This window comes from Marmota flaviventris, chromosome 5 (genome assembly GCF_047511675.1).
Source record: "Marmota flaviventris isolate mMarFla1 chromosome 5, mMarFla1.hap1, whole genome shotgun sequence".
Classification (NCBI taxonomy): domain Eukaryota; kingdom Metazoa; phylum Chordata; class Mammalia; order Rodentia; family Sciuridae; genus Marmota; species Marmota flaviventris.
In genome coordinates, this window is record NC_092502.1 from 109,416,812 (window position 1) to 109,440,063 (window position 23,252).

Sequence of the window (23,252 nt, forward strand, 5' to 3'; positions counted from 1 at the left end):
TGGGTTAAGGTAGAAAGATCACATTTTGATCTCAGACTTATTCTGACTCCCAGGCTCAGTACCAGAGGACAGGAGGCCCTGGTTGTAGGGATCACCAACAGATACCGCTTGATTTGCTGTCAGAGGAGATCAATGCCTGTTGGGCCATCTCCTCTGCTCTGCCAGGCCACTGCTCTTGCCCCTGAAATGTATTTCCACCTGCTGCTCAGCCAAGAAGCACAGAACATCCTAATGCAGAAGGATTTTAAGTTACGAGACACTCCATTACCACAAAAAGAAAAAAAAAAGATCAGATTATATGAAACACAGTGGCATTAAATACCCTCACTAGTAATAATTCTGGTCACTAACCTTCCAGGACGTTGCCCAATGACATACAACCCCTCCAAAGATAACCATTCATAGCAACTCCGTAGTGTTTTCTCCAAGATGTCAGGAAATATCCTTCATAATGCTGAGGCCCTAAGAAATATTAAAATACTTAGTAAAATTTTAAAGTTATTTACTAAGAGTTTTTTTTAATCTAGTAAAAAATGAGAAAACAATTATACTAGAGGATCAAAGCAGTGTTAAGTAAGCATGAAACTAATCTCTGGGTTTCCTGACAACTGAGGTAAAAGACAGATTTAATAGATTGCATAAGGGTATTTTTCTGTTTTTTTTTTATTAGCATTTTATAATTGTACATAATAATGGAAGTTGTTATTACATATTTATATATGCAAGTAACATAATTCATTCAATTTCCTTCCTTGATACCTCCATTTTCTTTCCCCTCTCCTCTGGTAGATTACATAGTTTTTGATATAAAGTAAATAGCAATGCATTTGTTTTTCAAAAAAAAGTCAACTTTAGTTCTAATTTGTGAAAAGTTTATATAATCTTGTTATAAGGAATACTGAGCAATGTAAGAGATGTTATCTACAACAAAAACTTTACATAAAGGCAAATATTTTACACGTGGCAATTTCTTAGGTCAATAACTAATCAGAATTTGATAAAGGAAGGTAGTCTTGTGGGAAACCAGAGAAAGATAATCCAAATATGTAGCTACACCTTATTGTGGCTTGATAAGAACATAAAAGATGAAAGAATCAAGAAATTTATTTCTAAAATAGGTCTCATTTTATGATACATGTACACACATGAGCACAAACATATATAATGTGTATCCCAATTTCACATTCTACTGACTTCACATTGTTCTCAGGATAAAGACAAAAATCCTCAATGTTGACAACAAGGACAAGACCCTCCTACTTTTCAGGTCCTCTCTGTATATACACTCATCTTTCAGTTCCTAAGGTTTGCCATTCAACCTAATATGTCACAAGCTGTTCTCTATGCCAGGAATGTTCTTCCATCTTCTAGTTTTTATTCCCTATAGAGAATAAACTATATGGAAAGCCAGTCAAATTAATAAAAATGAATGCACGAAAATTTTTGGAAGGAATGATCGTTTTAAATCTTTTGATATACACAGTCATACAAGTAGACTAAAAATGTTTTGTTGTAAAAAAGTTTAAAAGGATGTTCACTAAAACGTAAAAGGAACCTACGTAAGAACTTCAGTGGCTTTAATAGTATCAATTACAGTTGTTAAAACATGTAAAATGGACCCTGATTAGGTATCTTATTTATTCAGTTCATTTCTACTTAGGAAATGGATTTTTTTATAATGTAAAGATGTGCTGTAGTCTGGCCTATATCCAAATTATTAGATGTTAATTTCCAGTGGTGAGAATCCAACCAAGGACCTCTGTATGCTAGGCAAACACTACCACTGAGCTATACCACCAACCTCACAGATGCTTCATTAGCAAAATTTTCTATGCAATGTGATGGAGAAATGAAAATCAGTAATGGATATCCAACATTCAAGGCCAGGTGGCCTTTTAATAGGCCCTTCTTTTGAGTTAATGTACAACAGCATTAACGTTATTAACAATTTTTAAAATTAGATAATCATAAGGTTGGAGGAAACTTGAGATGTCATCTAGATACTTCATGTTATTTAATCCTTCTCATTCACACAAGGATAAATCCTTATCAAATACCTTCTGAGAAAGTGTCTTTGTAGGTTCTCATTGCCCTGCTTGCCTACCTTTTCTTCAAGAAGGCTTGAGTCACCAAACCTACTCATGGTCATCCTTGTTATTACATAAATGTTGAAGAAGAATGACGTGGAAATGCACCAAAAGAATGGATAATCTCCAAGTCTTTTATACATGACTTCTAAAATCATTACATGATTCTACCATGACAAATTTATCTTTTTTTTTTAGTTCTATATACAATACAACAAAGTTGCATGCATTTTACCCAAAGTCTCCTCTTTAAGCTCTTCTTGATCTGTCCTTACCTTAAGTATTTTCCGAGACTTCATTTTCAGCTAACTTCTCTGTTAACCCCCTACACACTCTCCTTAATTGTTCTCAGCTATTTCATGTGTCTCTGTCTCCTAATGCACAAATCTCCTAAGCTCCAGACATGCATGTTGAAGGGCTTTGTGAACATCCTTCTGTATCCAATGGCCCTTCAAACACTATGTCTCTAAACCTGAACTTATCACCGTTATATCCAAAGAATCACCATTTCCTCTTATTTTACCTCCTAAATTGCCAGTCATAATTTTCCTTACTTTCCAATTCTTACTGCCACCAATTTGGCTCAATCTTCATCACTCAATGCTCTCTGACCTTGCACTATTTGCCAAAAATGCCAAACTCTTTGTTGTTAGCCACTGCAGTGTTTTCCCTCACATCTCCAATGTTTGTACATGTTATTCCTCCAAACAGTTTATACACTTAGCAAATATTATACTTCTATGTCCACCTCAATTCAAATTCTGGAGTCCATGAAGCTTTCTGATTTTCATCAAATTGAATGTTCTGAACAGTATTTTTCTCATTCTATACAGACCTCCACATGAGCACTTTTACTCTCATGTGGTAATTGCTTGGAAGTTATGATGTTTCATGTTTACAGCTCCAGTAGGTGCCAATGAATGGATGAATGATCAAATGATGATGAGTGGAGAAGTGGAAGCCTCTCAAAAGTAAAACGTTGAATTATGAGAACATTCTTTGCCAGACTCAGTGGTGTGAGCCTATAATCCCAGCTATTTAGGAGACTAAAACAGAGGATGGAAAATTCAAGGCCAGCCTGAGCAATTTAACAAGACCCTGTCTCAAAACAAAAAGGGATGGAGGTGTAGCTCAGGGGTAAAGCACCCCTGGGTTCAATCCCCAATATTGAAAAAAAAAAACAAAAAAAAAACTTGTGATTAGAAAAAAAAACACAAAAAACTAGAGTATCACAGAATAATCCCTACATGGATTATTTTGAACTGATTATATTTGAAATTCCATATTTAACCCAGAAATAGACATCTTTGTTCATATAGCCAAAAAGAAACTACTGCCTACCTGGTACAATTTGAAAGATGCTAGGGTTCCCACATCCTCTCTGTTAAAATCCAGCCTCAGAACCTGGATATTGAGGATGGCAATACAGTAGAATTGCTATCTGGAATGTTGACAGGTTTCCCAGAAAAACCTGCTCAAACAAGAATAAAAGGTAAAGGGTAAAGGGTACACATTTCCATGTCCTCTCAGATGGTTCAAAAATCAGTAAGTGTGGATTAACAGGGGAAGGTGGGCCAGGTCCACAAAGGAGCTGTTCTTCCTTTTTTCCTCTTTTCAGGATTCATTCTCTGTGCTGAAAACACTGCTCACCTGTTTTGTAGCTCTTTTCTTAGCAAAAAGTGACTATCTGGAGTCGCAGATGCAGCTTTTCTTGTTGAACTTCTGCCATTGATTTCCCTTGAGAAACTGAAGAATTAGTGTTGATGCTCGGTCACTTGCATTGAGGCCACCTGTGGGATTTGCTGGCTAGCCACTTCTTGGTTAGGCTGCAGGAGAAGGAGGAAAGGGCCTTAGTGACACTCTACAAATACAAGTTTGATGGGAAAGCTTTAAGGAGTATAAAGGTCAATAAAAGAAGGTCAATAAAAATAATTCTTATGGGGCTGGGGCTGTAGCTCAGTGGTAGAGCGCTTGCCTTGCACATGTGAAGCACTGGGTTCTATCCTCAGCACCACATAATCATAAATTAAAATAAAGATATTGTGTTCATCTACAACTAAAAAAATTTTAAAAAATAATTCTTTTATATATATTAGTTGTGGATGAACCTTTATTTTTATTTATTTATCTCTAGTGCTGAGGATGGAACCCAATGCCTCACACATGCTAGACAAGCACTTTGCCACTGAGCTATAGCCCTAACTCCCAAGAAAAATAACTCTTTTTTTTAAATAAGACATTTTGTTTATTAGCGCATTATAGTTTTCATATGAGTTTAATTCAAAATAATTCTTAATGCATAAGTGAATCTGAATGTTTTATCTGCTAATGTCTTCTTCATAGTAATGATTCAGAGAAGGGTATTTTGTTTTCATATCTTTCTGTTACTACTTTCTCTTCCCCCATTTCTCTAAAACATCCCCTGCCACTCATTTCTTGTTCAGTTCTCTTAGGTGCTGTTTGGACCTGTATACTTATACCAGTGGTCTCCTATTTGTATGGAGTAATTACTGAATATCACTTACTTTTTATAGGAGTCAGGTTTCACTTCTTTAAAAATATATTGTGAGGGCTGGTGTTGTGGCTCAGTGGTAGAGTGCTCACCTAGCACTTGCAGGGTGCTAGGTTTGAACATCAGCACCACATAAAAAAATGAAATGAAATAAAGGTATTGTATCCAACTACAACTAAAACAATACACACACACACACATATATATAGAGAGAGTATATATATATATATATATATATAGAGAGAGAGAGAGAGAGAGAGAGAGAGAGAGAGAGAGCACGTCAGCCTAAACTCAGCAACTTTAGAGAACTCAGCATTTTGTGCTCTGTTGCTTTCTACAGGTAAACAAAATCAAAACCCCTAAACAAATAGATGAGTTGATTGAAATTGAGAGTGATACTGGAACATGGTACAGGAGGTGTTTTGTTCGGATCCGCACAGAACTGTATGGAGTAAGTACCCAGTTCTGCACTGACCTGCATGTCAACCTCTTACATTTGGGGATAGTGAGAAGAGGGGCTGACCCTACCTATCCCATCAATGGGATTCTTCCTTTTTGTCTAGGACATCTGAACTTGGATGAGGACCAAGCAATCTGACCACTTTGGGATCAGCAGCTAGCCACTATGCCCTGTCCTTGGGTAGGAAGGTGTCAGGCCATAGACAGGCTATCCTGAAGTCCATTGGCCTTCAGGAAGCTGAGAAGTGAAAATTCCAGTATATGTTTCCCTCTGGGGCTTAGGTTGAAATGAATTCAGCCCAACAAAAACTCAGCTTTCTTATAATTCAGTGGAAGGGGCAGGGGAGTGGGGTTGACTAATTGCATAAGAAAACTGTTTCTCTAATATTTCACAGATTTGGATGACTTTTATGAGATGTTTCAACTATCCCGTCAGGGAAAATACAATAAAGCTTACAATCGTTTGGTTCACCCTGTCTTTTGGGTAAGTGATATTTAAATTCTTGGTGAGTGAAATCATTAAATGCTATATTGTAATTCCCAGCCACACTGCTTTCTTTCCTTATTCAGTTCCATGTTATTAACCTATTAAAGGAAAAAATATTTTTATTTTCAGCTTAGATTTGCTGACAATTATGGGTTTTTTAAACCAATTATTTTATTTATCTTGTCTCATAAACCTGGGCTGACAAAACCAATAGCATTTGGAAATCTGATAAGGCCCTGGATGACTCATCCCTGTGACTGTCCAGTGTCCTCTATGCTTCCACTCAGCCCCAGCCACTCAGCCTCTCTGCTCTTCTTTGAATATGCAAACTGTCTCCATCTCAGGCCTTTGCACCACCTCTGCCTGGAACGGTTCCACCAGGTAGCTGCTCACCTCATTTCTTCATCTCACCTCATTTCTTCACCCCCTCCAAGTCTTTCCTTTTTGGTGATGCTGTCCCTAAGTACCTTTTTTGTTTTCCTTTCCCCTCCCTCCCTCCCTTCCTTCCTTCCTTCTTTCCTTCCTTCCTTCCTTTCTTTCTTTTTAAATCATAGCATCTCCACATTCTCTGTTCCCTTTTTGGCTTTATTATTCCTTGTGGCACTTTCTACCTTCTATTACACAAAATTCTGTGTGAGAAATAAGACTCTGCCTTACCCCTCTGGAAACTCCACGATGACAGGATTTTTTAAACTACCTTGTTCACTGACATACATCTCTGGAACATAAGCTCAATAAATCATTGTTGCCAAATGAATAAAAATGCCATATATGTGTTCTAAGAAAAAAAGAGATAGAGGGAGAATTTGTGGGATTTTATTTGCTAATAGTTGACATCTCCACTTTAAAATGTGCATGTGTAACTCAATTGTTGCCTAGTTTGCAGTTACGAAAAAAGCAACTAGATGGTACCCTACACTATCAGCCCAATAGGATTTTGATGCCCACTGGAACCCAATATTTACTCTGCAAATTCTCCCTTAACAGCCACAAATTAGAATAGGCAAGTGGTCCAAGATGATAGTTCTTTCCCAAGTGCTGGGTAAGGTATAATACAAGGAAAGGAGGATGGCAGGAAGACCAGGGTCATAGAAGCCCATTCTGCTGGGTGACATGATTAGCTGTGTCATCCAGTTCCTCATTTTTAAGCTAAGGGCTTTGGGTATTTTTGTTTGTTTTGTTTTTGTTTTTGTTTTTTTGTTTTTTAGGATATGGAAAGTAATTCTCACACAATTTCTAGAAAATCTATTAATGTTGGAAGAAAGGATAGCTGAAAATTAGCATATATTAGGTTCTTACTGTATACTAAGCACTGGCATAGGTACAGAGAAGATAAAGATAAGCCAAAGGAAAGTACTTCTCTCAAGGTGAATGTTACCTGAAGATTATCTGGTGTTTATTTTGGTAGCTTACTCAGTAATGACCCATTTCTTTACTGTTATTATTCAACAATGTTAGCATTTAGTGGACATTCAGAAAATGTTTACTGAATACATGAAAAAGTAGCTGAAACTGCTCCACATTGCAGATGAATGTTCCAGAGAAGCAAGCTTCCCTCATTGTTGCCATTTTTAAGTTTTTGCTCTATGTTTATGAACTAGAGAACAGTAGGAATGAAGTAAGTGTCCCTGAGTCATTTCTTATTCAGTGACTGGCCTCACAACCTCATCATAATAGTTATATCAGATAGTGATCTTAATGTCCCTTTCCCCAGTCTTGAACCACCTTAGAAAATGGGACTGTACCCAAGATTAGCAGTGTCACAATAATAGATACATAATAGATACATGGTCTCATAATAGATACATGGCACAGATGTTTCAGAAATCCTAATGGCAATAATGATGATAAAAATGGCTCATATTATGTTTTGAACCCCCTTGGTATGCTAGATACTTTGCATTCCATTTAATCTGAGCAACCACCCAGGAAGGAAGGTGGGTACTACTATCCATTACCATATTATAGGTGGGTTAGTGAGGGTTTAGCTGACTGGCACAAGTTCACAAATTGGGAAGTGATAAGCTGGAACTCAAACCTACTCCAACTGCAAAGGCTGTGGTCATAACCACTTATTTCCTGTACAGCTAAGCATCATTGGGGACAAATAGAATAGTGATTCCCACGTTTGAGTGCTCATCAGAACAATAACACTCCATATCCAGAGTCTTTCAGTCATCAGGCCTGGTTGGGGCCAAGTTTATGGGCACTGGCCCAGGGATCCCATTTGAGAACTACTACATTAGAGCAGATCTGTTTACTAGAAATATAATACAAACCACATATGTCCTTTTAAATTTTCTGGTAGACACAAAAACACATACAAAAAAAAAATAAAAAGAAACATGCAAAATTAATTTTAATACTATATTTTATTCATCTTGTTATGTCCAAAGTAGTATCATTTTTGACATATAATAAATATAAAAATAATTAATTACTGATTTTATATTCTTTTTTCATGTCTTCAAAATCCTGTGATATTTTGTATTTATAGCACATCTAGTTTGAACTAGCTGCATTTCAGCTGCCTAGTAGCTGCCTGTGGTTAGTGGCCACTGGTCCGAACAGCAAAAAAGCATGATGTAGCTGTTAGAATACTATGTTAGAGGCCAAGTGGCAGACATAACCTGATTTTTCAGATAGTGATCTTAATGTCCCTTTCCACAGTCTTGAGCCACCTTAGGAAATGGGACTGTACCCAAGACTAGCAGTGTCACAATAATATAGGAACTAATAGAGTCTCCATGAGCAAAAGAGGTCATCCTGAAAAGACTCTCATGCATGTTGGGTCACAGGAGAGAGATGGGGTTTCTCAGTGCAGCAAGGAATGGTAATAATGACATCGGGGCCAGGTTGCCATATGTCTTAGTCCATTTGTGCTGCTATGAGCAAACATCACAGACTGGGTAATTAATAAGTAATAGAAATTTATTTCTCACATTTCTAGAGGCTGGAAAGTCCAAGATCAAGGTTCCAGGAAGTTGGGTGTCTGGACAGTGCCTGGGCTCTGCTTCTAAGATGGCACTTTGCTACTGCATCTTCCTTGGGGATGAACTAAGCATCTCACATTGTGGAAGAGATAGAAGGAACAAAAGGAGGGAGGCAGCTCCCTGCACACCTACATTTTATTAATCTTATTCATGAGCCCTCACAACTTAGTCATCTCTTAAAGGCCCCAACTCTTAACACTATCACATCGGGTTTAAGATTCAATTTGGGGGTTACACATTCCAACCAAAGCACCACCTATACCACTTCAGGTATAGGATGTGATTTTTTTCTGTATAACTTCCCAAAGAAAGAGTTTAGGGATTACCTACGTGGGGTTTCCCAGCTAACCTCTCTAACTATCTCCCTAACCTGATTTTTGCAGATTACTCTTAAAAGAGCAGGGAGCACACCAATGACTTGTGTGTTGATTCATTCAAATACTATAGGGAGCCAGTCAGAACTGAAAGTGCTTCACTGGGAACCATCACTGCTCTGAAAATGTTGGGGAGGAACTTATTGCCTCAGGCATGACAGCACCTTTACAAACTCATGTTTCTTTATCTTTGCAGGTACTATGGATTATCGGTTTGGTTCCCTGATGTCATTAAACATCTGCAGTCTGATGAATATGCATTGCTGACTAGAAATGTGCAAAAAGATAAATATGCAAATTTCAGTATTAACTTTACAATGGAAAATCAGATTCACACTGGAATGGAATACGACAATGGCAGGTCTAGAAACTTTGAAATCCCTGGCTATTCACAAAAACTCATTTCTTACTAGTATTCTCTGCACAGAAATCTGTAGGGGTTTTTGTTTTGTTTTGTTTTTAGTTTATACATTTAGTAATTTTCAGGCTGAATGGAAATTCACTTCCAAATGGAAAATACATGTTTATCAGTTGCTTCATTTAAACTACTTCTGAAACTAAGTTGCCTCACACTCCTTAAATATGGGATTGACCACTATGAAAAGAAAATTCAGAAAGACCTTGAAGAGTAATGAAAATAAGGAAGAGAAAATGCAATGGGTAATAGGTTCTTTAACTCAGGGAAGAAATCTGAAATGTAATGTGATGAGTCTTTCATTCCTGAGAAAGGGAATCACTTTTCATAATTCTTTCCTTCTCCAGTAAGTGGAATCAAACATTGAAGTTAAATTGTATGAGTTTACTTGTTTCAGTTAGAGAACAGAAATGATTCCTCCAATGTAAGTATTTTGAAAGCACCAAGGGATGCTATTGAGAATGGGATCTGGAACATCTCTGGATGTCAGGAGACAGAAGTGAACAGGAAGTTGGTTCTGGTTCATTATTTCAGACAGAGAAAGGAATAGGTGACGTACTTATGTTCCTCTATGTGTTGTTTGAGAAAGTAATTGCTGGTACAAGTTCCTGATCGCTTACATTATTCTTAAGAAATTGTCCCAAATTTAAAAATAAAAGTAAAAATCAAAAATAACCAAAGTTACCCAAGGGAAAAAATCAGTTCAGTAAGATAAATTCTGTGGGATGCTTTGTAATGGACAGGAGAGATACCAACTAAGAGATCTTAATCTAATTTGCAATCTTTGAAGGGCCTAATCATAAAACCATATTGATCAGCTTCACTCTCCCACCTGAAATACTGGCTTGAATCTGCATTTACTTTTTGCAGAAACCTTAGCATCAAATGTTCTGTAATTCTAGGGTAGAAATTTACTTTAAAAATATATTGTTACTATTAGAAATTTCTAAAATCTGTTTGTGAATGTCTCAGTCATAATCTTAGTGATATTTGTTACTAACTAAACTACTTAACTAAAGTTTTAAGATGGGCAAGGCAAAGTAGCACATGCTTCTAATCCTACTATTCAGGAGACTGAGGCAAGAGGATTTTAATTTGGAGGCCAGCCTGGGCAGTTTAGTGAGACACTGTCTCAAAATAAAGTAAAAAGGAGCTGGGTGCTGGAGTTGTGGCTCAGTGGTAGAGCACTTGCCTAGCATGTGTGAGGCACTGGGTTCGATTCTCAGCACTGCATATAAATAAATGAATAAAATAAAGGTCCATCTGGCTGGGATTGTGGCTTAGTAGTAGAGCGCTCACCTAGCACTGGTGGACCTGGGTTCGGGTTCAATCCTCAGCACCACATAAAAATAAAGGCATTGTGTTGTGTCCATCTACACCTGAAAAATAAATATAAAAAAATAAAGGTCCATTAACATCTAAAAACTAAAGATTTAAATAATAAATAAAAGGAACTGGGTATGGTGGCCCATGTCTTAATCCAGCAGCTCTGGAGGCTGAGGCAGGACGATCCCGGGTTTAAAGCCAGCCTCAAAAGCAAAGCACTAAGCAACTCAGTGAGACCCTGTCTCTAAATAAAACACAAGATAGGGCTGGGGATGTCTCTCAGTGGTCGAGTGTCCCTGAGTTTGATCCCCAGTACTCAAAAAAACAAAAACAAAAACCAAAACCAAACTAAAATTGCTTCCCTTTTCCAAATTCAATCTACTTTCAAAAAACTGATAACCTTTAGTGCATATAGATTTTTTTTTTTCCCTTTGCGTCCCTGCAGTACACATTGAAACTAGATAATTTTTTTAGGCTGGTTGGTCTGTGAGGCCACAGTGTATTTTGAACTGACAAATGTAATCAGGCATTACAATGAGAATAATTTTGAAAGTACTCAATAGTTAGTGATTACTTTCCAGTAAGCTCACCTTCCTAGAAGGATTAGTCCCTTTCTGTCCTTAATAGGTATAGTCTTGGTATAGTAGCTCCTTCCCAGATGATCAAGCATTTTCCTCTCAGTGACTAGCTAAGGGTATATTCAGTCTTAATTCAGAACTAAGATACATTGATGATATTTATATGTGTCAGCTTGGAGCCCTTATTAATCTAAATCACAGACTCTCCTAAGATGTTATGGTTATTAAGACTGTTATTATCTTTACCACCTAGAATTCCCCCTTACAATACCCAAAAGGCTTCTCAGCAGGTTTCATCATTCTACCAAATGTAAACAGAACTCTCCTAATTCTATTTGACTCAAGGAATATCTGTTGACCTTGAGGAAGAAAATACTCCTAGAAATGAGTATAACCTTTTTACTTCCTGACCTGGAGGCAGTCATTTTTCATGTAAATGAAACAGGATTTTCTGCCCTCTCTTCAAGATAATTGGAAGTCCCCACACTAGAATGAAGAGGCCTGGGATTGTCAGCTCAGGAAACAGATTTTCACTGAAAGTTCAGGGGGCTGGAAGTGAAACTCAGTGGTAGAGCACTTGTCTAGCAGGTGTAAAGCCCTGCCCCAAAAATAAAAATAAAAATTCAGGGAGGAACATATCATCAAGTTAGAAACATTAACCCTAAACAGGAAATTTTCAAATAAAGGCATATCTGAAGAAACAGGAATATAGGATTTCAAAGTAAATAAGTAATAGGTAATCTTCAGACTCTCTACCTTGCATACCACACAAAACCTTTTACCAACATTGCAAAAAAACTAAGTGAGCTTGAGTGTCATTGTTTCTCCTACCGGGAAATGACAGTGAGCAATGAAAGAGACAAAGACCAGGATGCTCAAGGGGAAAAACAGAAAAGCAAAGAGTTTAGAAAATCCAGAATCCTTTGTTCTTATAATTAAGAAAGTCTATCATGAGGCATCACATCTCTAAACCTGTTTGACTTAGCTTTGAACTCTAATGGCTACAGGTCATTGATGTGAATTTGTGTGTATTTGTGTGTTGAACAGATTCCTAGGGGTCAAGTTCAAATCCGTAACTTTCAAAGACTCAGTGTTTAAGTCCTGTACCTTTGAGGATGTGACTTCAGTCAACACCTACTTCAAGAACTGTACTTTTATTGATACTGTTTTTGACAACACAGGTATGTGTGCCAGTTAGCTCTGCCTCCAGCTGGGGCCTCTTCAAAAGGCCCAGCTGTTGGCAGAAATATGATAACCATGTGATGATGTGGCTAGGGGTTTGTGTGGGAAGTGGAGATTAAAGTAAATGAACAAGTTCCCTGAGTCAGATTGAATCAAAGGTAAGCGTGTGTTGTCTTTCTTTGTCAGATTTAGTGTAAATGGTGCTTGCTTAAGTTTAGACTTGACATACACACACACACACACACACACACACACACACACAAAATCCTTTGGTGAATAATTTTTAAAGCAAAGAATTAACCTGCGGAATGCTGGTTTCAAAATCTGGCATTTGCTTAAAAGAGCATACATTAACTCTAGTAACAGATATGGACAACATGTATCTATGCTCAAATATTATATTTTATCCCAATCAATATAATAAAGTCAGAAAAAAAAAAGGAAGCCAACATTGATTGAGACTTTTCCATATGCCATTTCCAGGTCATCAAACATTCATTATCTAATTAGTTTTTATAATAGCAGAGGTTTAGAAAAATTAAATAATTTGTTCACAATCATAGAACCAATAACAGGTGATATTTAAAGATGGGTTTATCTGATTATAAAGCCCATGTTCTCCCATGCTCACACATTGATCCTATTAAATGAGTCCAGAATAACAACTTGTCACTGTCAGGAGGATCAGCCTTGCCTTCTTGGTGTTCAGACAAGAGAAGCTTTGCCTGGCTCCAAGTGAGAATGGGGTCAAAGTGTCTTTGTTTATTAAATAGAGCTGTCTTTCACTACCCTGTAACCCATTGAACCTCAGAGGACCAGGTTTTTTAGGAAAATCTTGATTAGCAAATAAGATAACAAGTTTATCACAAGGTTTTCAGCAACACCTACTACCCCGTGCAATTCTTCTTAGAGCCAAGTTCAAGGAAAACTTCACAAGGAGAATGACCTTCAAAGGAGAATCACCTCAGTAGATTCCTCAGTGGATTCGTCCACGTAGACCTTAAATTACAGCCTCAGGAACCCAAGGAAATTCCCTCTCCTGGGTGCCTCTGAGTCCCATAAAATAGCAATAATAAGGTTGATCCATGCACATTTTAAACAAATTGTTTTTATAATTATAGTATGGAAACTATTAGTGCTATAATGATGGCTTTTATGTAGCATGATAATTAGAATAAAGTAATATTGTAAAGGACTAAGCAAGTAATACAATTTGCAGTAGCCAGCTATAGAAAATCAGAAGATAACTGACTCTTTAACTTAATTGATTCCTTTCAACAAAGGTATCCCTCCCTCTGTTCGTTTATAATGTGAGGTACTGGACTAGAAACCATTGATCTGGCCTGGAGAAGAAAAGTCAAGTCAGCCCAGCCCTAATTTTTTCTGAATTCATTGTAGGTTTTCTGATATTGGTATGTTGCTCATACCTGGAAAGAGCTTGATGCATTTTCTCTGTTGTTTCTACAGATTTTGAGCCATATAAATTCATTGACAGCGAATTTCAAAACTGCTCATTTTCTCATAACAAAACGGGCTGCCAGATTACCTTTGACGATGACTACAGTGCCTACTGGATTTATTTTGTCAACTTCCTGGGGACATTGGCAGTGTTGCCAGGGAACATCGTGTCTGCACTCCTGATGGACAGAATCGGGCGCTTAACCATGCTAGGTGTGTGCTCAATTTCATGTAGAAGGAAAGGGCTGCCCCTGCACTCTAGGGGCCTGCTTCCTACTATGTACCCTTTCCCCTAGAGATTTACATCCCATGAGGAGAAATCCCTTAGACCCTTCATTAAGACTAAATTGCAGTGAAAGTTATGTCTAATTACATTTCATTTGAGCAGTTTTCATGAGTTAACAGACTGAAAAATTAATTATGTGTAACTAATGTATATTTTTCCACTTAAGTAACTGAGTAATGGAACATGTGCATTTCATACTTGCTGCTTTCAGAAAGCAGGGAGATGAACTTTCATATAGGTGAACACCCTTGTACTGGAGCTTTATGGAACCCAGTTTGCAACTTTCCCATGGATTTTTGTTTTCCTAAGAGTTCTCAAAGGCTCAAGAGTCCTTGCTCTGCTGAGATGACAGGAAACACTTCACCTTGTATTTGTATTGTTGGCAGGTGGCTCCATGGTGCTCTCAGGGATCAGCTGCTTCTTCCTTTGGTTTGGCACCAGTGAATCCATGATGATAGGCATGCTGTGTCTATACAATGGACTGACCATCTCAGCCTGGAACTCTCTTGATGTGGTCACTGTGGAACTTTACCCCACAGACCGGAGGTATGTTGAAAGAGCCTCTGGGATAGAGCTGGTCCAAATCCCATGGGACCACTGAAAAATTATAAAAACTAAGCCCAACTGCTACATCCCCAAGAACGTAAAAATCTCCAAAGTATCATGCTTATAAAGCTACAGGTTCCACATTCCTCTTTTAAAAAGAAAATGTAGGGTCCAAAGTACATGTATGAAGACACAAATTGGTGTAAATATACTATGTATACAACCAGAGATATGAAAAATTGTGCTCTATGTAATAAGAATTGTAATGCATTCTGCTGTTATATATAAATTTAAAAAAAAAGAAATGTAGGGGAATACAGTTCCTAATAGGAAGTAATAGGGCAATGAAATCAGGGAAGAAATTTAATTGTGCCCATGACTTAATTTGTTGGCTAACAGTGTGAGGGAGCTATAATGAAGTGGTGAGGATTAGAACTTAATAGCCTGTCTTGGCCCACATTTTGAGTAGCTAATCAGTCTTGCAAGGGTGATTACCTTATATTTGCAGGTGTCTGCATGAGCTCTGCATTAAGCAAGAGAGGTCTCTAGCACATATGTGTTGACCTTCCTGGTCTATTGAAGGAACGTCTAACATACTCCTATTTAAAAAAAGAGAGGAAAAAAAGAAAAAGAAAGAAAGAAAAGATTGCTGTTGGAGGAAAATTTCTCACCAAGTCCTAAGTGGAGACACAGACTACACCTTATATCAGAGAAAGGGCTAGAAGGAGGGATTTAAGTAGAGCCTCAGCAGCTGGATAATTAAATTTAAACAATGGAATTCCTGTTTTACCATTTGACATAAGCTAAGACAAATGCCTTTTTCTACTTTCTATTTCATGGACAACTCTCACACTTTGTTGCCATGGAAGACCTCTGTGTTGGAATATACAGACTTCAAAATGAAGGAGGAAGGTTTTTACCCTAGGATCATTCTGAGACACTTAGGGCATTGATTTGCCATTGATCCAGGGTCCCGCCCCTGACTTTTCATTCCTTTGGTTTATTGATCACAGTAGGATACATCTTCTGCATTTCCACATTCTAATTTCTATTTCTTCCTCAGGAACATCTTTTCCTGAGCTTACATAAGTGCTATTGGCATTCCTATATATTCCTATATGCATCTTCTTATAGAACACTCAAAACATGTCTGTTTATGAAATATTCTAATTCAGACCCTCAGTGAACCCCCAAGTACATACATGGGCTCTGAAAGAAACCATTTATAGCTTCTCCTTCATTTATTCAATATGTGTTAGTTCTTTACCTTTGCAAGCACCCTGGGGATAAAGTTGCAGCCAAAAGCAAGTGTTCAGCTTGCACTGAGTTGGTTTGTTTCAACCAACCTGTCATTTTGGAAACAAGGCCCACCCAGATGTGGATTAAACTATTTATTTAAAATAAGCCCCTCCAATCATGTATATTAGTACATGCCTGTAATCCCAGTGACTCAGGAAACTGAGGCATGAAGATTAAAAGTTCAAGGCCATCCTCAGAAACTTACTGAGAGCCTGTCTCAGAATCAAAAATAAAAAGATCTGGCTATGTAGCTCAGCGGTAGCACACCTCTGGTTCAATCCCCAATATCAAATAAACAAACAAACCATGTTAGCAAAGCTATCACAGAGCCTCCATTCTTTTTGTGTTGCACTATGAATTTGAAACTATTGTAAATTAAATCAGCTGCTTGTTCCTTTTCCATATGAAATAGAAGGATGAGCATTTATGGAGGGAAAATTTGGCTTGAAAACAGAAAACTCAAGCTGTGGTTGTAGCTCAGTGGTAGAGCTCTTGCCTAACATCTGTGAGGCCCTGGGTTCGATCCTCGCACCATATTAAAATAAAGGTATTTTGTCCATTTACAAATTATATATAAAACTTGTTGGACATAGTGGTACACACCTGTAATTCCAGCTACTCAGGAAGCTGAAGCAGGAAGATCACAAGTTCATACATGGTCAGCAACTTAGTGAGACCCTGTCTCAAAATAGAATAAAAAGGACTGGGAAGGTAGCTCAGTGTTGGACCACCAGGAAAAAAAAAGAAAGAGAAGGAAGGAAGGAAGGAAAGAAAAACTCGGGAATTGGGTAAGTTCATCCTCAGAAATGGGAACCTGCTATTATTCTGTGTCAGAAAGCTTAAATATCAATTGAGGTAAAAGCAGAAGTTTCTGTTCGTATGAGTTCAGGTCCTCTGAAAAGCAGAAATCAAGATTGGGTTAAACATGCAAAGACTCAACAGGCCTTTTGTACTCGTTTCTGTCCAGAGCTTAAGGACAAGTAAAGATGAGTTATAACATGGTGTGGTCAGGGTTATGGTGAGGGAAGGGCATGGTGCTCTGAAAGCATTGGCGCATCAGAGCAGGTTTAGAAGTAACATCTCAGTTGAGGCCTGGAGAATAGTGAATGGCAGCCATACCAAGGGATGGAAAGAACATTTCAGTCAGAGCAAATGTCACCTGAAAAATCTCTCCAAAGAAAAAGTTAACAAAGTTAGGCAAAAACAAACAAACAAACAAAATAGGTCATGAAAATGCTTGAACATTGCATTATATGGGGATTATGTGAGCCCTTGAGGTGTTTCAGGGAGAAAAACGAGGTAAGACTAGAATTCACTCTTGTGACCAGAGAGGAGGCAGGGCATCTCCTTAGGACACTGAAGGTGGTGATATGGACAAAAATGTAGATTGAAAAGAAAAGAAGTCAGCATTTAACATGTTCATGGAATTTTAAGAATAAAATCAACAAAACTTGGTGCTTGATTAAATGTTGGGGTGAGAAAAAGAGGTTGTCAGAGAGGATTCTGTTTCTGCTTGCACAGTTGAAAGGATGGTTGTGGCTGTGTTGAGACGGGGACGCAGGAGGAACAGCAGGTTCGAGCTGGGGTCAGAAAAATACTGAGTTCCATTTGGGACATGTTGAATTTTCATTTCAACATGGAGCCGTCCAATATGCATTTGAATATTTATGTTGGATACCAGAAAGAATCCTTGGGATAGAGTCCATTCACTAATTCACAAGACAGATGTTTATGGAATGCATACCGTGTGCCAGAAACCATCCTAGTCAGACACAACAGTGAACTCACAGAGTGCCTGGCCTTGAAGGAGTCTATATTCTAGTTTGGGAAAGCTGGTCAATACAATTAGATAAATGAAGTAGGCATTAGTGTATCAGGTGGTGCTGAGTGCAAAAGGAAAAATAAAGCCATATAGGGATATAGAAATTGCTAAGGTAAGGAGAGTTGTAATTGCATATAGGATAGCCAAGGGAGATATAGACCCTGTAAAGGTGACATTTTAGCAGAGACCCAGGCAGATACTTTGGAAGACAGCTTTCACAGCCAAAGCAACAGCAAGTGCAAAGGCCCCAAGGTGGGAGTAGAAGCTACCAGTTGGCAGGCTGGAGCAGAATGAGCAAGATAGAAGGTAAGAGTGACAGGCCCAGAGGGACTCTCAGGTCTTCATTATGAGTGAAATAAAACCTGTTGCAGGATTTTGGGCAGCAGAGTGATGTGATCTGGCTTATAGTTAAAAAGAGAACTGGTTTTGTGTTAAAAATAAATTCTATGCCTGGGCATGGTGGTGCTCATCTGTAATCTCAGCTCTTCAGGAGGCTGAGATAGGGGGATCACAAGTTCAAGACTGGCCTGGACAACTTAGTGAGACACAGTCTCAAAATAAAATTAAAAAAGGCTGGGGGTAGAGCTAAGTGGTAGAATACCCCTGGGTTCAATCCCTACTACTTCAATAAATCAATAAAACAAACTTTAGGGGATCTGAGATGAATTCAGGGAGACCAGTTAGGAGGCCACTACAACAACTGTGGCAAGAGATAATAGGACCACTGACTGCAGTGAGAAGTGATTGGATTCTAAAAATATGTCTAAGACCAACAAGCATTGTTGAAAGATGGAATGTGAGATGTGAGAGGAAAAGGTATTCAAGATGACTTTGGGGTTTTACCTGAGCAATGGAAAAGCTGAGATGCCACTTACTGAAATGGGAAAGACTGCAAGAGGAAGTTAAGCAGAACTGGGATCTCTGTTCTGTTCATGTGAAGTTTGAGATGCTATTAAATATTTTAGTGGAGATGCTAAATAGGCAGTTGGACAGATAGCAGAGTTCAGGGGAGAAATCCAGGTGGGAAATAAAAAAAAATATGTAAACTCTTTTAGCATATAGATATGCCTTACAGTATGATGGTGGGTGAGGCCACAAAAAGAGAAGTAGTAGATAAAAGAAAGTTTTGAACACTGAGCTCTGAGACACTAGGAAATAGAGAGGTCAAAGAGACAAGGAGAAACTAGCTCATGAGATTGGAAAGCAGCACTGAGTGAGAGGAAAAGACAAGCAAGGGCTGGAGTTGTAGCTCAGTGGTAGAGTGCTTGCCTTGCATGTGTGAAGCACTGGGTTCGATTCTCAGTACCACATATAAATAAATAAAATAAAGGTCCATTAACAACTAAAAAAAATATTTTAAAGAAAAGATGATCGAAGTGCTAAGTCTGGGAAATCAAGTGAAGAAAGAGTAGTTCAGGAGGTGAAAGTAATCAGATGTGATAGATGCTACTGATGGATCAAAAAGATAAGGATGGGGGCTGAGGTTGTGGCTCAGTGGTAGAGCGCTCACCTAGCATGTGTGAGGAGCTGGGTTGGATCCTCAGCACCACATAAGAATAAATAAATAAATAAATAAAAGGTATTGTGTCCAACTACAACTAAAAATATTAAAAAAAAAAAAAAGATAAGGATGGCTGGGCACAGTGATGCACACCTGTAATCTTAGCTCCTTGGGAGGTTGAGGCAGGAGGATCTCAAGTTCAGGGCCAGGCTGGGTAATTTAGTAAGACTGTCTCAAAATTTTAAAAATTAAATAAGAAGGGCTGGGGATGTAGCGCCAGTGCTCACCTAGCATGTGCAATGTTCAACCTTTAGTACCAAGGGAAAAAAAAGGAAAGGAAAGGAAAGACAAAGGAGAAGAGCAAGAAGAGAAGGAGAAGAAGGAGGATGAGGAGGAGAAGAAAAGTTGAGGGTAGGAAATTTATTACTAACATTGGAGGTTAAGACAAACTAAATCACTGGCACTACTGTAGAGATAGATAGTCACCTGCTCACTGGCATCAAGGCAAAGGCCCATGGCCATAACTCACATTCACAGTGATAGCCGATCCTGAGACAGGCCCAGCTTTGATGCTGAGTCACCCAGCCTTTCCCCTGTCTTGCAGCTCAGTTGCTTCTCAGACAGGGTGGTTGAATCACAAGTCAGTGACGAGTGGCCTGGCTAAAAAAGATTGAAGAAGCTTAGGGACTATCAAGCAGTGTATACATATCATGTTTGGAGGCAACCAGCTGTTCTTTGTTCTTTTGCACCCTATGTCATGAGTCTTCTAGAAACTGGGCTGTGACAAGATGCCAGATCAGACAGTAGGTTAGACACTCTTGAGAGAGTTCAATTCAAAAGGAACAGAAAACAAGGGCCCACATAGGAATAATATGTCAAAGAAGGCAAGAGGTTGAGTCCAGGGGCGAATCCTCAAGGAAAGAAGATTCAGAGTGACCACAGACCTGGACTAAGAAAGGACAGGCACCAGGGTTGGGATACCAGGCTAGGAGAAAAAGTTTCAATGGGCTAGAAATTCAGGTCAGATGAGTAGAGGGCAAAAGGCCAGCCTGTAAGCAAGTGATCTTGCAAACTCTGAGGGAAGAAGCTGTGCACATTTGTTTTCTATAAACTCTAGACTTCCAACAGTCCGGCATTAAAAACTTACAGCTTATAGCTTTTTTTCAGGCTGACTTGTCCAGGGCCAGAACTGGCCTCAGATTGAGGCAAGATGTCAACACTAAGTGCCGTAGAAGTTGTGGAAGAGGAGAGTCACTCTCTGTCAATGCACTCTCCCTGGCCAACCACCTCCATCTCAACCCCATCTGCTTTCCAACTCGGTGGTAACAACAGGGGATCCTGACCAAAGCCAGAACATCAGCCACAGTGGCTGAGACATAGTGGTCCATGCACCTACCTTTCCTCAGACTCTTAATTCTCAGGTCTGGCCTTAAAGGAACAAGGAATACCTTCAGTTCTGCAGGGATAAGTGATATGAAGTGGGAGGATTCACTTGGATGAATGGTTGCAGTCAGGTGTTTGTCTTTTATTGTGAGATTAGAAAGATAAGGTTGCTTTGAGAGAAGAAATGAAGAACAGGGCAAAATGATGGACCTTTGAAGTTTAGGGCATTTTTGAACATTCAAGGCATGGTATGATGTTTTGACAATTTCAACATCAGGCCTAGGCATATCAGATCCTTCCTTGTGTCAAAAATGAACAGGGAGCCTATATATGTAATATAGATAATGGGCAACTGATAGTCTACGATTCTTCTAGTAGATAGTAAAAATGAATATGACAAGCTCCCAAGAGAATTCAATTTTCCAGCTTGCCACAAATCTGAAAGGAAGCCCAACCATCTAACATGTTGGTCCAGGTGAACTTCTTTCTCCCATCATTTCTCCACCCCCAAGTCCTAAGACCAACAAATTGCTTTTAACCCTCTTTGCAAAAAGATTTGGAAGATGCCAATAGTGGACACATTCCATGACTGGGATTTAGTCAGGGTCGGTCAGAGGTCCCTCTGACCACTAATATCCTAACTGGGGGAAAAAAATAGATAAAACTTCCCTCCTGTCTTAGAATCTTAAGATTCAGAGTAAAAACTAATGTAATGCTATTCACTGGACTTTTCTACTATTCACTGTCCCCTTTCACCTCCTTCTTTTATTTTCTTGGTCATAATTATAACCCACATGGTATAGGCTATTTGACCTGTGTCCTGCATCCAGGCAGTGACTTTTGCTGCCACCATGTGGCCATGGTGGAAGCTTCCTGCTCACACTTCCTGTGTCCCCAGAGCCCAGTGGTCATTTTGACCATTCCTCCTTGGAGCTCAGGGCAAGGAGCCACACACCTTGTGAGTGATGCAACCAGGCTCTCTGACCAGCCTCAGCTCTGCACAGACTCCACTCACCAGCAGGCCTGTCTCAAGGATATTTATTCTTACAGCAGCATATTCCTGCCTTTTTCTGGCCAATGGCCTCCTTCCTTCACCCTCATGCATGCACAGTTTAGACATGACCTCAGAAAGAATTAAAAGTAAAACTCTAATTGTTCACACCTGCTATTCCCTGCTAGTCCTGGGCAGCAGCTGCTGTCACCCAGTGCTGTGGGATTGTTCTCTTCTTTGATGAGTTAAAATCAAAACATCTGCCCAGAATTAACCAAGCTAAGCCCTTCCCTCAGGATTGTTCTTGTTTAGACAGAAAAGGTCTCCTGATTCCTCCCCCATGGCCAATCTGTAATCCTGACTCTCTCACTAACCAGCTCTGTGTCCTCAGGGGAACCACTCAGCACAACTGTGCCTCAGTTGTTTGAGATGTAAAATAAGTACATTGAAATAAATGGCATCTCAGGTCCTTTTACCTCTAAAATTGTCCTCATCACCATCATCACTTAGTAATCCGTAATGACAATTTCATTCTTTCTTGAATATGTTCTCTATCTGTGGCCATTAAAATGAAGAAGAAAACCCCACTCATTTTTTGGCAATTTGGATATGAAGAAATTTGTGAACTATTCTTTCTAACCAACCTATGTGATATATTCCCTCCATATCACCTTACCCTGCTTCATTTTTCTGTGTATATCATAACATCATATTTATTTACATTTTATGTACATAAAATATATATGCTATATAGGTTTCTATTTTATTATGTATTCACCTTTTATTTTTCTTTATATGCACTATCATTATATATGTTTATCTTTAGCCATTCAGCAAATGTCAGATTCTTTGATTCTTTTTAACTCTGGCAAATAGAAGTAGAGGAAGATGAGGAGGCAGGAAATAGATGCCCTCTCCCCACAGCCTCGATGCCAGGTAGGTATAGCATATCCCAGGCTTACTACAATGGGAGCAAATCCTGTCAGATGCAAAAACAGGCACAAAACAGTCATACAGACCATTCTTGAGCTCCAGGAAAGTCTATCTCTCTGTCCTTGGGTACTGAATAAGCCCTGATGTGAAGGGACCATGGACATAATGATACTGTGATAGCAGGACCAGCAGACTTGTGTGCCATCAAGCATGGGTTCTCCTTTAGCATGGGGCGCAGGGCACATGGGCTGTAGAAGCTGGAATCTACCAAAAGTACCACATCACTGATTTGAGGTTACTGAGCTCAGGGGATTGATGTTATGTCTGTTATGCTAAGGAAAGCGTATTCTTTCCAATCAACTACATGTCCTGAACATCACTCACATCACCAGTGAAAATCTCCCCGATGTTCATTAATGACCTTCTCCTGTCAATTTCTAAAATGATATTTAAAGTGCAAAGGAATTATTTCTGTCCTGTTAATTCCTGATTTATGTGCTTTAAATTCTATGGGTATACATTGGAAACAATTATTCTTTTATATTGTTTATACCAAAGTATTTTTAAAGCAAATAACCACCAAGACCATATGCCATAGGACAAAGGTTATATGCTTACTT

The 23,252-nt window shown here is 38.8% G+C and overlaps 1 protein-coding gene and 1 long non-coding RNA gene across 4 annotated transcripts in view; one reads left to right on the plus strand and one right to left on the minus strand.

Moving 5' to 3' along the window:
* Sv2c (synaptic vesicle glycoprotein 2C) overlaps nt 1–23,252 on the plus strand; it is a 215,466-nt gene that overhangs the window by 182,574 nt on the left and 9,640 nt on the right. The window contains exons 7-12 of the mRNA XM_027927803.3: nt 4,940–5,050; nt 5,454–5,542; nt 9,109–9,273; nt 12,279–12,412; nt 13,881–14,084; nt 14,544–14,703. Coding sequence (XP_027783604.2) covers nt 4,940–5,050; nt 5,454–5,542; nt 9,109–9,273; nt 12,279–12,412; nt 13,881–14,084; nt 14,544–14,703 — 863 coding nt within the window. The remainder of the gene's footprint in view (nt 1–4,939; nt 5,051–5,453; nt 5,543–9,108; nt 9,274–12,278; nt 12,413–13,880; nt 14,085–14,543; nt 14,704–23,252) is intronic.
* The window catches only part of LOC114086519 (uncharacterized), a 33,302-nt gene that overhangs the window by 3,286 nt on the left and 6,764 nt on the right, over nt 1–23,252 (minus strand). For 2 of the 3 annotated variants that reach the window (XR_003581640.2, XR_003581639.2), the window contains exons 2-4: nt 3,738–3,913; nt 3,429–3,558; nt 352–462 (exon numbers count right to left, since the gene is read on the minus strand). This is a non-coding gene — a long non-coding RNA (uncharacterized lncRNA). Of the gene's footprint in view, nt 1–351; nt 463–3,428; nt 3,559–3,737; nt 3,914–10,626; nt 10,707–23,252 lie in introns of all 3 variants that reach the window. The other variant, XR_011707618.1, reaches the window with a different exon arrangement.